The sequence below is a fragment of the Diachasmimorpha longicaudata genome, chromosome 2, assembly GCF_034640455.1.
Source record: "Diachasmimorpha longicaudata isolate KC_UGA_2023 chromosome 2, iyDiaLong2, whole genome shotgun sequence".
NCBI classification, from domain to species: Eukaryota; Metazoa; Arthropoda; class Insecta; order Hymenoptera; family Braconidae; genus Diachasmimorpha; species Diachasmimorpha longicaudata.
The window spans coordinates 12,515,357-12,529,360 of record NC_087226.1 but is presented as its reverse complement, the minus strand read 5'-3'; the positions used below and the strand labels follow the sequence as shown (position 1 = coordinate 12,529,360).

Below are 14,004 nucleotides of genomic sequence, written 5' to 3'. Positions count from 1 at the left end.
GAAGCAACCCCACCTGGTCCGGATCGGGCGCGGCCTTTCCCCTGGGTTCTATAAAGCCCGGAGTTGTCTACTTCCACCGAACATTCTCTCGTCGCCTCCGTCACCCATTTGTTCATCATGTGGCTACTTATCCTCGCAGGTGAGTGCGACCCCAGTATCAATATCCACCCCCTCGCCCCCTCCCGCTGTCAATTCATTGAGTTCAACAGTCCCGAGTGTGACCAGTGTAATTCAGTGAAAAGTGACATTTTCATCTGAAAAATGTTATCACCAAGTGTTGTGTACCACTGAGTGAGTAGAATCGTCACAAAGGGCTGTAGTTGATCGTCATGAGGGAATCAATGGACGATTGAAGGGACAATAGGGGTGATGAGGGCGGTCGCGTTGTCATTTCTCTCAAAAGTTGATCAGGAAAATAAAAAAAATGACACAGCAAACTACTTGGCACTTTTACCCGCATTAGAAACCCACTCAACCGGAAGCTCGATACTCTCGCTTTTACATAAAAACCCCGCATGCATGTGCAAACAAACAATTTCCGACGGTGTAATCCAGTCGTTCTTCCTTCCGCAATTTTCATTGACTTTTTTTTTATTAAGTCAATTCATCATTCAAACATTAATGAGCTATTGTAGTTCAGTGTCTTCGGGATTATTCGCATTTTAATTGAAGGGGAAATATTTTCCCCCTCGGTGTGGATAACTGGTATATAACCCATACACTTTCTCCTCGTTCGCGTCTTACTGTAACACTGTCTTACTTTTACCGAGTTTAACCTCGTAAAAATGAAAACCGCCGATGGTTTTTTATTCAATTTTTATTAACTTCGACATCGGGGACACTTTGTTAGATCCAGTAGTATAGATTTATCGCCGATACATCCGGGTGTACGGGGTTTCGGGGGTAAAATGGACATTATTTAGTTGGAACTCAAGTCGTAAAGTGGAGAAATGATTTAATGACCGCATGAAATTAACCGGAACGGTAAATTTCCGTTGCCACAATTGGATGGCTTCAATGAACTATTCAAATCGCTTAAAATTATCTTGTGATAGATCATTATGACCTTTGAAATTATCATCAACGACGATAGAAAAAAAATGAGATAAAATTTATTTTTCCGTCAAGTTGCGGACAGTAATTTTAAATGTTTAAGTTTATCTCAAGGAGTTGGAAAAAACGCCACTAAAATCGATGAATGGTCCAATAACCTATTTAAATTCTACCAAGGTATCGGCAAAAGTAGGATTACGACCACCCCTGAAATTACCTTGAACAGCAAATATAAAAGAGAAAATTAAAAATAAAATTTTTTTTCTATTTTCCAAATGAAATTTCAAATCACATTTAATTGTTTATCTGGAAAGATCATCCAAATGATTTTTTTAATTCACTTTGTCTTCACAAAAACAAAAAGTAGATTGTCGTCATATCGTTAGTGAATTCAATAATTAAATGACTTCGATTACCGATTCTAAACTCTGTAAATCATGGCTTGTTTCTTAAAATTACGTAAAATTACTGCCAATAATTGTCAATGCCCCACAAAATGTCTAGAGGAGTAAAAAATCCGGGTGAAGTAGTTTGAAATATGAAATGAGGCCGAAATCCCATGCATTTTCCATGCACTATTGAGAAAGACAGACTCGTAGATCTCTCGGAACATAGGGAGTTTCATAGTAAAAACATGGTACGTTCGAAACGTTTAAATAAATTCGTATCTATGTGTACGCCAGCCGATTGCCTTTCTAACCAGCCTCGGAGGCTGGCATAGTGGGTCCATTCTTGGTCCAGGTTGCTGGAACACGCGATTCACTTCATCAGGTGTGGGTGACCGGCGGTTTTCTTCGTTTGCGGGCGTCACTCTGCCTCCACACGCGATTTTGTACCGGAAATGCTCGATCTCCTATCAGCAACGATCCTTACGGGTAGACAAATTTGTAGAAATTTTTTCACTCAAAATAATGAAAAGGAGAATAAAAAGTTGAGATCATGATGATAAATTAATGTCTAAAATGTGGAGACAGCTTTCACGGCATTTTTATCTCTTTAGTCAAGCAATATGTGAGGATATATTTCAGTCGAATGCTGGAAGCTATCTTATCAGCGGGGAATTCAAGAAAAAAATATACGAAAAGGGTTTTATACGCCCTGGGACACTCTTGATCCTCTCTGAGAACTTTACGACCTTCGGGGTGTGTGAAATATCGGTCGAAGGAAACCTCCTGGCAAGGTATAGCGAGACGGAAGGGGGAGGAGACAAAGAAGTTGCAAGGACGTGGAAAACTGTTCGCGGAATTTGCACGCACATCGCCTTCATTTTTTCACTTCTATGGAATAATAAAAAATTGGCATAAAGGACGAATGAACGCATGTTACTTTCAATATTTTTCAATAATGAACTGAGCCAGACTGTCTCGGCAGAATGAAATTTCCCAATCTTTTTTCAATTTCAAGCTATTATTTCCTATTTTTTTTATGCGACGTGACCCATGAAAATCACTCCAATCGATAGTGCGATACTGGCGATCGAAAGCTGGTCTCTATCAAAGCACGCATCAATGTATAATTCGATTACACGGAAATTATAGAGAGCAAAACAACTGAAATTGGAGACTAAAAAAAATATTACAATCACGACTGCAATTTCCCCAAGTAAACACGTATGGATAGTAATGTTTTTTTTCTTCGATTTCTCAGCGTGATAATGACGAGTGTCGTGGCTCCCGCAGTGGCACGAGTCTCTCTCCGGTAATTGAATTCCGCGTCTACCCAAGAGACAATTAATGTCTCCAACGGGGCACACCGGTGTGTATGGCCACTGCATTACATCCCGTTACGTGTGGGACTCACCGTTTCGTTCCGGACGCGGGATCTCGGTGCTTCCTATAACCGCTGGAGACTTTCCTATTCACCAGTGAAAAAGAGGGGCAAGGGCTCTCTTTTCGCTGCACTGAACTTTCTTCTGCGTACAGTGTCGTTGGGATACTTTCCAAATTTTTACTGCACTTGACGCACAAAGAGAAACATTCAGGAAAAATTACGGAACCCCCCACGTAATTCGCGGTAACAAATAATTTCCGGGGATCTTGATAGAGATCGAAGAGAAGAAATCGGAAACGTTGGGTGAATTCTCAGGTTCATCAGCGGACAGAGTATAAAATTTCGAAATCATTATTTCCGACAAAGTTCTAGGGTGTCAGGGTGACACCCAGTGAAACAAAGTAATTTGCAATCAGTGAAATCACGTGCAGGCATTGCAAAAATCATTTGAAATCAGAATTTCCACTAAATTTCAATATCACCTGCATCATCAACTCGAGTGATGTCGAAATGCCTCATTTCACTCGAATCACTTCGATTGAATAATGAATTGGACGAAGTCATCGAAATCTCTCAAGTCATCGGTGTAATTTTGTAGCTGCGGTGTCATTCGATTTCGTCTCCCTCAGCAACTCCCCTGATCCAATGAATGGGCTTTGTCTTTTTCTTAATACGAAAACCTGATGAAATCCCGAAAGTCGAAATATTCCCAAGCACTGAGTTAGTTAACGCGGGAAAGGATCTTGCCCAACGCTCATCCGAATCACACGGGGTGCCCTCTCCTCAATTCCCCGCAGTTTCCCAATCCGGACGAATTATTGCATGATGTATAATACTCTCATAGGTATTATTCCCTCTCCGATACACCCCGTACCCTCAACAAAGCGCCCATACGTATGAGTTATAACCTATTAAGACATCAGTTCAGTAGCGAAGCGGTAAAACTGTACTGACAATGGAAATTAGGTGTGTCAGGGGAATTTCCTTGAACGGTGCATCATTTGCTTGTCCATTTTCAAATAAACACAATTTTCCTCGTAGAAAAACATTTGTCCCACATTTCTAAAAGATGTCCTTAAGACTGATATTTTTATGCGTACGAGTAACCAACATTAATAATCTTTCTTCCGGAGTATTACTCTATCGAAGGAAATTATCATGAATTATCACTGCCCCATTTTTATTTTAGTTATTAGAAACGCATGAAAAATTAATATATGATAATCAAATTGTATTCTGGACTAGAGAAATTTTATTCTGATAAAGATAAAAATTCCAGTGACGATAGAGTAAAAATAATTGGACGGAAACGGATTTCATAGAATAAAATTTCTCCAATCTAGAATAAAAGTTAATCATCGTATATTAATTCGTACGGAATTGAGCGAACGATGACTCATGATACACTGTTATTGAAGTGAAAAATAATTTAATAAAAAATTTCTCTCCGTGCACTTTACTGTTAACATTACCGAGCTGTTGGACTATACATGTAAGTGTGGAATTTCCAATCTGAAAAATGAATCGTCGATTGAGAAATTCCACGTCAAATGCCTTTACAAAACATCTGTTGATCTCATGACAGAATTCCCGTTGTCGTAAATTACGAATTCCAAAAAAAAAGCCCGCGGTGTACTATAAAAATAATCGAGTGAAGCCATCAAATAAGTGTTCTTAGATAACCCCCTACCGTAAAATTTTTATAACCCCATAAAGTGTAAAATGGTAGCACGCGTCGAGTGCCTGCATTTGCCCGAGAATTTGTTAATAATTTTCTTACCCCCCTTGAACATGGCCACTATCCAGAGAAAATATGCGCAAAGCACTCGAAGATTGGGCGACGCATGAGTGGAATCAGTGTTTCGAGTGTTGACTTTCGCGAATTACAATCACCAGAGACACCGATGACGTATAAATCCACACGCACGTGCGCAAAAATCTCCGGTAAAAGTAGTATGAGCAAGTCCGCTAATTATCTGTCACCAGATCTGTTGAGTTTTTATAATTATCGGTTTTACGAGTTGACGAGTGGAAAAAAATCTTATAACGACAGGTGATTCACAAAGGTGAGTTAATAGACGGAGAGAAAAATTCAGTAGAAATTACCGTACTCTTTAGTTTAGTTTCAATTTTTTTCCACTAACCAAAACCCCACACTATTACCAAACGCCCCGTTAATTTCTCCTGAATTTTCCTTTCCGTGTGCAAATCCCTTGGTTATAAACATGTATATTTTATTAGAAATGTATAACTCTACCCGGAATTCAGCAGGAGGTATTCGGTTTCTGCGTTACCTCGAAAATTTTTCATAAATTCAAGCTGAATACTGCGAATAATATGATATCATTCGGCCCGTTCGGATCCCAGTCGCACAAAGAAACCGAAGCGAAAGAGCCGGAGGGTTGAAAAGGATACCCAACGACCCAATATACAGACATACGTGTTGCATAACCCCTGAACGTGAGCCAATAACAGACGACAGAGGCTAAAATGTTCGAAGAAAAACCCGGGGTTCTTTGGGTTGTCAAACGCGCGACTTATGTGACCTTTTCCACAGTCACGAGGATGATTATTACTTATCTGCAACGTGTGAGTGTTCAAGAGGAAACCGCTGAGTTGTGTCAGAAGGGCCCCAGGGGTATTTTGTATTGTAAATTATATTGTCTGAGCCACCGAGATGTTCATTGGCGGTCGATCAATAGCTGCAATCTCTCTCGGCAATGCATATTATAACGAAAATTAAATTATAGTAGACAACGAAATTATCAACAACTTACAAAGATAATTTATAATCAAATAATGGGGTTCCTCCGATTATCGGCCACAGAGCCAATAAATATTCCATTTCATTTTCGAATCATCAATAGGTCGCGATAAAAATTCCCCGCGTGTATCCACAACTGCTCCGCAATTTTCTCCTCACCTGTAAAAAAACAAAATCGAAGATGTTTAGAAATTCCCAGTGCCTTTCAATCGCTTCGCCAGATGCAAATGGGCGTCCACGTGCCAGAGTCCTCCAGCACCAATTTGAATCAATCGCGTGAAAGTCTTCCGGTTCACGCGCCTCGGACCTCCAGGGAAACGAGAGAAAAAACCCAGAAAATAAAGAAAAAAAAATTGCCAGATTGCCGATGCTTATCGATGATTTATGGGAATCGTGCCGGAACAATTATTTCATCGTTCCACCCAAGTTACACAGGTGGTGTATGTCTCAGTACCACTGTAATTTCCGTTTTCGAGGCGTCGTCGTGGGAAACTAATAATTCCGTCACTTCCGGGGAAGAACTTGGCCACTACTCTAATTAAACAGTAGGCAGTTGTTGCGAAATTCGCCCGTCAACCCGTCTTCCCGAAGCTGTTGGTGCAAGTATCCCTTGCCCAATCCCTCATTTAAATAATTAACAGCTGTTGAAACTCGACTCGGTGAATTATTCGCGAAAAATTGAATAACGATAAAAGTAAAAGAAATGTTTAAATGAGTTATGAGCACTACGAAATCCCTCAAAAATTTCAACGTCAGACCGCCCGACTCTCCGGCTGCTCAGTAATTGAGTATTAATTACCTGCACTGGCTTTAATGATACGGTTAGACTAGTACAATATCAACGCCGACGATCAGAGCACTGCGCATACCCGGAGCATAACTAGTCCACCAATGCTAAATTTCGTGGGAAAACTTGGCATATAGAGCTACATAATGCACACACTATTGGCTTTCCCTGCGTAAGCACTTTCCCGAGGGTCCATTCTATGTAATTATCGTTGGGGAAGCTCAATGATTTGCAAGCACATAACGATTTATGGCCGGGCTTCTCTCCGTTCATCCTTAATATCTGAGAATATGAGGGAATAGGACAAGTGGGTAATCGATTTTTTTCTACAATTAGCAATATCGTTCCAAAAGAATAAATTAAGATTCTAAAAGAGTTGGTAAATTTTATCCTACCAGGCATTTTTATTCTATTGAAAATTCATGGTTATTGCGATGGCTGATGTGGTAATGATTAATTTCAATTGAATGAAATTGTTGGAAATTGAGTGCAGTTTTTACACTCTATTATTTGCAATAACAAAAGGTGACGACTGATTTCATGCAATGAGTCAATGATTTCTACACAATGAAAACCGTAGCAGTTACAGATTCTCAAATAATTAGGGTCTTCTCTCTTCCAGGTCTTCTGGCCACAGCAGCCTGTAAAGAAGCATCAGTATCCCCGTCCTCCGCCAAACAATCAAAGGATGACGTAGTCCTCCTTGAAATCGACGTGAAAGACCCATCAAAACGTTCACCCGTCTCTGCCACCGGTGTCTACGGAGCTTCTCCGAGTCAGTACATAATTCGTCACGGCGATGATGCTCGAGAGGTACTTGTCTCCCCCATCCCCCCCTTCCAAAATTCACCCGAGAACAAAGGAAAATCGAGTAAATGCCACTACACCACATAAAAGGCTTGCATGCGAATTTTAACGGTCTTACATCTCTCAACCGTGACCACTGGCCGCCTATTGCCGCTGTAACACCACTCGACAACCGTGAAGGAATGTTTTTTCCACATTTTTTTTTCGTCAGTTTCTTTTTAATTTCATGCAAAACTACAACTGGGGTAGTTGGCCCCGTTCGTTGATCTTTCACCGGCCACTCTATGCACATAACTTGCACATAACACGTACATGGCCCAGTGGCTGTTGCAATGACATCAGTCCACTTCTACTATTCAAACTTTGCATTTATTTATCCGTTAACGGATGTAAATATTTTTTTAATTATGCCGAGATAGAGCAAGGTTGAGCTAATGATTTTTAACTGTTCAAATAAATTATTGGGCTGATGTCATTGCGAAATTATCGCTAGTAAATTAGAAATAAAAAACTTCATTAGGGAGCAATGAAAAGTTGATAGCGAAAAATTCCGGAGAAATCCTAATGTCCAACTCCTCAACGACAATTATTTCAAATCCAATGTTCTTATGACAGTTGGAATGCAGTAATTGTCGTTAAGGAATTCTCGAAAAAGTCTGGAGTTCAATCGCTCTGTTGTTCAAACTCCAACGGTGTTAATGCCACGCAGTCGTCTGATTGCGTAACATTTGTATATTTTTTTATATCTACCCAGCGGGGCGACTTTGCTCGCCTTCTAATCGCGAATCTCGAACCGGTAATACCACACCCAGCGCTAAACATAGAACAGTGTAAAATCCCCCCTTCTCGTTAAATAGGAATGACTTTAGTTGAAAATGTGCATGTGTGTGTGTGTGTTTCCCCCGAGGCGGTCGATTATAAGTGAGCGCCGCGGCGTTTTCAATTTCGTTAGCGGCCTTGCATTTACTGTTACGGGGGCTGAGTCATTAGAGCGGATCAAAAAGTCGTAGGGAACTGTATCTACTGATAGTGGCTATGCAAGTAGTTTTAGAACGGATGTGGACAGACAGGTTGCATTACCTTCTCCCCTCGGATGATCATCCATATGTTCATCAGGAAGACACGATATTATCCACGAATTGCACTTGAGAGTCAATAGCATGATGAAGAGCGATTGCATAAAGTCAAGTTCATGAAGATAGAAAGTAGAATCCAGAGAAAGTTGATTTCTAATTGCAATAAACCCCTGAATATATGCGTAGATAATTCACCATTTCAATCAAAATCCCATGAGTGTCCCCGCAAATTACTATAATCGATCAGTCAGAAAATTCCTACTCTATCTAGTTATTTTTACCCGTAATGATGAGCAACACATCCTGCCAACCTTCTAATCCTGACTTTCCCCAGCTGAAGGTCACACAGTTAATTTCTAAATCTCAAAAGTTACAAGTAGTTCTGCAATATTTCAGCTGTCCCCCGAGTACCTCGCCCTCGTCGAGCAATACACATCCGCTCAACAGCAACCGTACACCCAACCAGCTCGATCAGGACCTCCACCCCGCCGGCTACCAGCCTACGCGAGACAGCAGCAAAGTCTCCAGCAGGCTTACCAAAATCAGCGAGTGCCAGCTGTTTCCCCTCCACGTCCCCGTTTGACCCTTCACCCACAAGCTGAAGCACAGGCTGACGCTCAGGCAGAGTACCAAGCACAATTGGAAGCTCATAATCGAGCAGAAGCACAATCACTTCTCCGTGCAAGTGGAACATCACACGCGGAGTATCAGGTGCCCGCTGGATACAATGAGCCCAAGCTCGGCACCTTCGAGCAAGAGCTCCTTCAATTAGTCTCTGCAAATCAAGCCCAGGAATTCAAACTCCAACAGGCGCAGCCCAAGAGACTGCCCAAACCACAGGGATATCCACAGTACTCTCAACAGCTTCTGGCTTATTCACCGGAGTATGAGCAGGTAAAGCCAACAGCTGAGCCAGCCCAAGAGGCGCCAAATCATCAGCAGTATCACATCGAAACCACCCAGCCCAGATATCAAGGACCCCAACACGTCCCCGTGGGTTACCGACCACTGGAGGAGCCGCAGTATCAGCAGTACGTTCAACCGAGAAAACCTTACAGACCCGCTCCTCAATATGCCGACCCCGCCATTCATCAGGCTGAAGCTGCTGCACAAGCTCAAGCTCAGGCGCGAGCGGAAGCCGAAGCATTGGCTTTCCAAAAGATCAGTCAAGCATCTCATCAGAGACACCAGCAAGCGGCCTTTGAGCAGATCCGAATCGTCGAGGATCGCTTCAAGCAGCAGAGCGCACTGGAGCAAATCAATCAGGGGCAGGTGAGCGAAGCAGGAAGGGAGCACATCGAGGAGCAACTGCATCCTAAAGATCCCGAGGCCGCGTACAGAGCGAAATTGAAGGCGCAGGCTGCCGCGGAAGCGGCCGAAGCTAGACGAGTCCAAGAAGCCGCTGAATACAAGGCGCATGGTGACGCAATAAAAGCTCTTCAAAGGCAGCAGGCAGCACATCTTAAAGCGCAAGAAGATGCTCATATCTACGCATTGAACTTCGAGAAGAATCAGGCGAAAGCACAGGAACAAGCACAAGCACTGGCTAATGCTCAGGCACTGGCTCTCTGGAAGGCTCATCAAGCTGCTCGCTCTAAGGCTCAAAAGGAAGCGCAGCTTGCTGCTCGCGCTCAAGACGAGGCTCGAAAGCGTGACCCTGAACACACCCCAGTCATCCAGTATTTATTACCTTCTCCGAACAGCACTCCTCTGCCTCCAAATAGCTATCTGACAAACGATCAGGTCCACAAATACCAGGCGTCAGGCTCTTCCTACGTTCCTCGTGCAGCTGTCAAACCGGACGATGTTAATCAGCCACGTCAGGCTCATAAGCACAAGATTCCCAACAACTCACAGATCTACGTATCTCAATCAGGCCTTCGCAAGAAAGCTCCCGTCAAGTCTCTCACCATCGAGGAGATTATCGAACAAGATCAAGAGAGAAACTCTCAGATCATCAGGATTCCTGCTGCGAAAGGTCAGCCTCTCACGCAGAGCGATCTGGATGCTTTGATCCACGCTGGATATACCGTCACCCCTGTTCCTGAAGTCACTAGACCAACTCAACAGCCCAACTATGCCCTAGAGAACACCACTGGTTACTACGTGAAGAAGCAAACAGCCAGACCTGATGCCTATTACGATGATGCCCTACGTCACCAGCGAAGACCCGTCAGAGGACAGAGACCCATCCTGAAGCAGGGGAGCGAGAGTGAGGGCAGTGATAAGGTCACCTATCTTGTACCCCTTGATGCTACCTACGGAAATCGAAGACCACAAGAGTAATCCAATCAATGTTGATGTTTGATCATTATGGTCGCTCGTGGATGACAATCAGCACTGATACAAATGGAATCGACTTCTGTCGGGTGAATTCATCTGGAATGAGACGATGGAGGTAGGAAAATTGTGATGAAATCATCCGACAGGGGGATCACCATGTCAGTGAGACTCATCCACTCGAGTTTAACGTCAATCGTAATTTTATTTATGCCTAGCTCCAAGTTGATTTTTTTTGCGTTATCCTGTACTCGTTACATCACAATCTGATTATCTGGATACTATTATCATTCCACCTTCGTTTTTCCATTTTTTTACTACTATTCTTGACTCATGGTGTAATATTATGCAATTGATTTTGATGAGCATCGGTGGTGTTTATTGTTCGATCTTTTTTAATACGAGCACATTTTGTTTTAGTTTTTCCTGAATCGTGTAAGCGAGGCTATTAAATTGAAAGTTTTCGCCCGATGATTTATAATGATTTATAAAAATTGAAAGCCATAAATGCCGGCTCTATGGCCATGCGCTCAATGGCGTGTATTCTTTTTTAATTAATTTATACACATGTTGTAAATATTAGAGTTTTAACTAATAAAACTGTTGGAAATGTCAGGAGCAGATGGAATTTTATTATTTTTAATGCGAGAATTTTCATTAAAGAATTATGATGATGGATTATAAATTTATTGTCAGGTCTATGAGGTCTATGATCATTTTATCTTTTTTAATCACCCATTTACCCATTTTTTCATTAACAATGACCACGAGACATAGCACCGATAAGTGGGGTAATCGCATCGAGGGTTCAACGAGAGATCAGAACGTCTGTAGACTACGTTCTAGAGAAATTCTAAAAAACACCAATTAATATATGTAACAGTATTAACAATGAAAAAAATTGATGATTTCATTGAAAATATGTTCAAGGGAACTCCACCCATTCTCGCTGACCTTGTGTGTGAGCGACGGGGAGTTATTTTGGCTACAGATACATTTAATTTAATTTTATTTCCAAACTGTTATCCATCTCTTGTTCGATACCTCGAGGGTAAGTTAAATCCGGTTCTGCCGAAGTGCGAGAGAATGAATTGTGGGCATTTCAACATCGTGGAGGGTCGCACTGCATAATGGTTATTTTTCAAACGTACAGCTGTACCAGACGGAGCATGTGGCTCGAGAAATGGACAATGTGCACAAAACACGGAGAAAATTATGACTAATAAGTGGCTGAATACTCTGGGGTATGTGTGTCCATTCAACGGCCTTCTCGGCTATTGCCACATTAATGATTATGATGGTAATGATAAGTAATAACTGTGGCGATGTTGTAACAAATATTACAATCGATTTAGATTATAACTTTGATTTACAGTCTTGATTATTGTGGCAGATAAATGCAAAATTTCTTATTCCAACCAAATCCAAGAAATACACCTACAAAAAAATGATAAATGATATTTATAGTTAAATAAGTTTGGTTAAAAATAACGAAAATAAAAAAAACTTAAGTTTGACGGATTACAACGCGTCCAATTAAAAAACAAACATGTCAGCATTGCGTGTTTTTTACAGTGATGAAAGACATTTTGACATGTACTTAACAGCGAAAAAAAAAGAAATTTCGTCATTAGCCCACGTGAATTGCATGGCTTATTTGTTCTTTATTTTCAATGTTCCTGCAGTGAATTGCGAAATGTGCACAGTATTCCCGAATCCCCATGATCCCTTTCAGCTCCCTGATTACAAGATTGATGAGGCCACCACAATCGTCGGTATGCACTGAGAACTCTGTGGCTACACCTTGCAAACTCATAACCCAGCTTTACGATCTCGTTTTTCCGCAACACAGGCATATTTTATTTTTATTTCCCCCCTGTTCTCACCCAGTTATGGGAGAGTAATAAAGGTAATACCAGAAGGCTTCCCCGAAAAAACCAAGGATTCTGGTTGCCAGACAATTACAATTCCTGATGAGAAATTTTACGATTCTCTGTATTACATGATTTTCAAAATCATTACGAGCAGTACAAAATTGGATCGTAATTTTGGCGTCTTTTTCAATTTACAATTAAATAACAGTAAATACGTCAACTTTATTTGAATGAAATAATCAACATAACGAATGTATATTGAATTTTTTTGGTTCGGAAACGATTGTTTTTTATGTAATTTATTTCAGATGTGAGTGGAGAAAACCAATTATTGATTATTTATTTAATTCATCCCACTACTAGACCTTCTTTCTCAATTTTTTTCTTATGAAAAAATGAAAGTCCTCGCAAGGAGCGGATTTATCATAATATTTATTCACTGACAAACAAGAGCTGGATTAATTTCCTGACATATCGGTCTGACGTGGACCGTGAAAAATAACAAAGTGTATCGAATCAACCACGTCCGTTGGATAAAAAATCCACCCAATTAAATATCATCGGGAACGAAAGTCAATATTCATATGCGAATAAAAACACAGCGAGATGCACGACGAATTATCGAGGCGGGATTCAATTGACAGTACATAGTGCTGAGCATTAAATCCAGTGGAGATGTAGAAAGTGAATTTAAGGGGTCATCAAACTTTCCCCGGTAAATTGAGGGGCCAATCAGGTTTGCAAACAGACAAGAGCACCTGGGGAGGAAAAAATTAATTGAGACATCACCGGGAGGAATCGTTGTGGGTTGAACAATATCAAGCGATTAATTCACGATGTGCAGAATTATATTTGCATAAACTCATCGGTCTTGAAGTAGAGTGAGGGGAGAGGGAGTGAGTGTGCCATTATCGATTCGCTGAGGGTGTTTTGAAGTGATTGAGCCAGAGCTCAATGAATTGCTGAGACATCAAAAGACTGGAAAGTTTACAAGTCCGTAATTTTTTAAATTTCTCATTCCAGGCGTTTTCGAAAAGCATTGGAGGGATTAAAAAAATAGTTGTCTTCATCAACACCTGAAGATTCTTGTCACGTAATTTGTCAGCCGCACTCGTGCGAGTAGCAGGAAGAAATATCTACCGTGAAATTCCACTGTCAGTACAATTATATTTTTGATTATGTGACTATTCTTTCTTTGTCCACTTCCAATTCCACTTTCCCTCTGAACAACATCCAAGATCAGCCCCCTGGCCGACGAAGTGAAAAAAAAAAATTTCCCGCGCTTCGGTCGCCCCTGAGGGGTTCGTTGGCGCTAATGAACGACATCGAACTGAGTTTATTCCAGAGATTCACTGCAACTGTCACTGAAATTGATGGGTGACGTTGGGAATCGGATTAAGCCTCGTGTACCAGGACGTCTCATCCCAGGTAGGAAATGCCAATGTCCACGAAACGGGCCAGGTCTGGCACGAGACTGGCTTGCCAGATCTGGGCCACCAAGCTTGGCCCGAGGCATGGCCAGACCGGCAAAGAGCATGGCTTGCCAGGCTTGGGTCACTAAGCTTGGCCCGTGGTATGGCCAGACTGGCAAAG

General features: G+C 41.6%; 1 protein-coding gene across 1 annotated transcript; it reads left to right on the top strand.

The window, feature by feature from the left end:
- On the top strand, positions 1-11,158 carry LOC135159828 (mediator of RNA polymerase II transcription subunit 15-like). Its single transcript, XM_064115907.1, has 3 exons — positions 1-139; positions 6,997-7,187; positions 8,654-11,158. Exons 1-3 carry the CDS (start codon positions 118-120, stop codon positions 10,541-10,543), a joined length of 2,103 nt encoding a protein of 700 aa, XP_063971977.1. The 5' UTR covers positions 1-117; the 3' UTR covers positions 10,544-11,158.
- The last annotated feature ends 2,846 nt before the right edge of the window (positions 11,159-14,004 follow it).

Bases quoted from the DNA above. Each gene is read 5' to 3' on its own strand.
- LOC135159828 (XM_064115907.1), top strand. From the start codon at position 118: ATGTGGCTACTTATCCTCGCAG. The intron at 140-6,996 runs GTGAGTGCGACC...TCTCTCTTCCAG, and splicing joins GTGGCTACTTATCCTCGCAG to GTCTTCTGGCCACAGCAGCC. The intron at 7,188-8,653 runs GTACTTGTCTCC...GCAATATTTCAG, and splicing joins ACGGCGATGATGCTCGAGAG to CTGTCCCCCGAGTACCTCGC.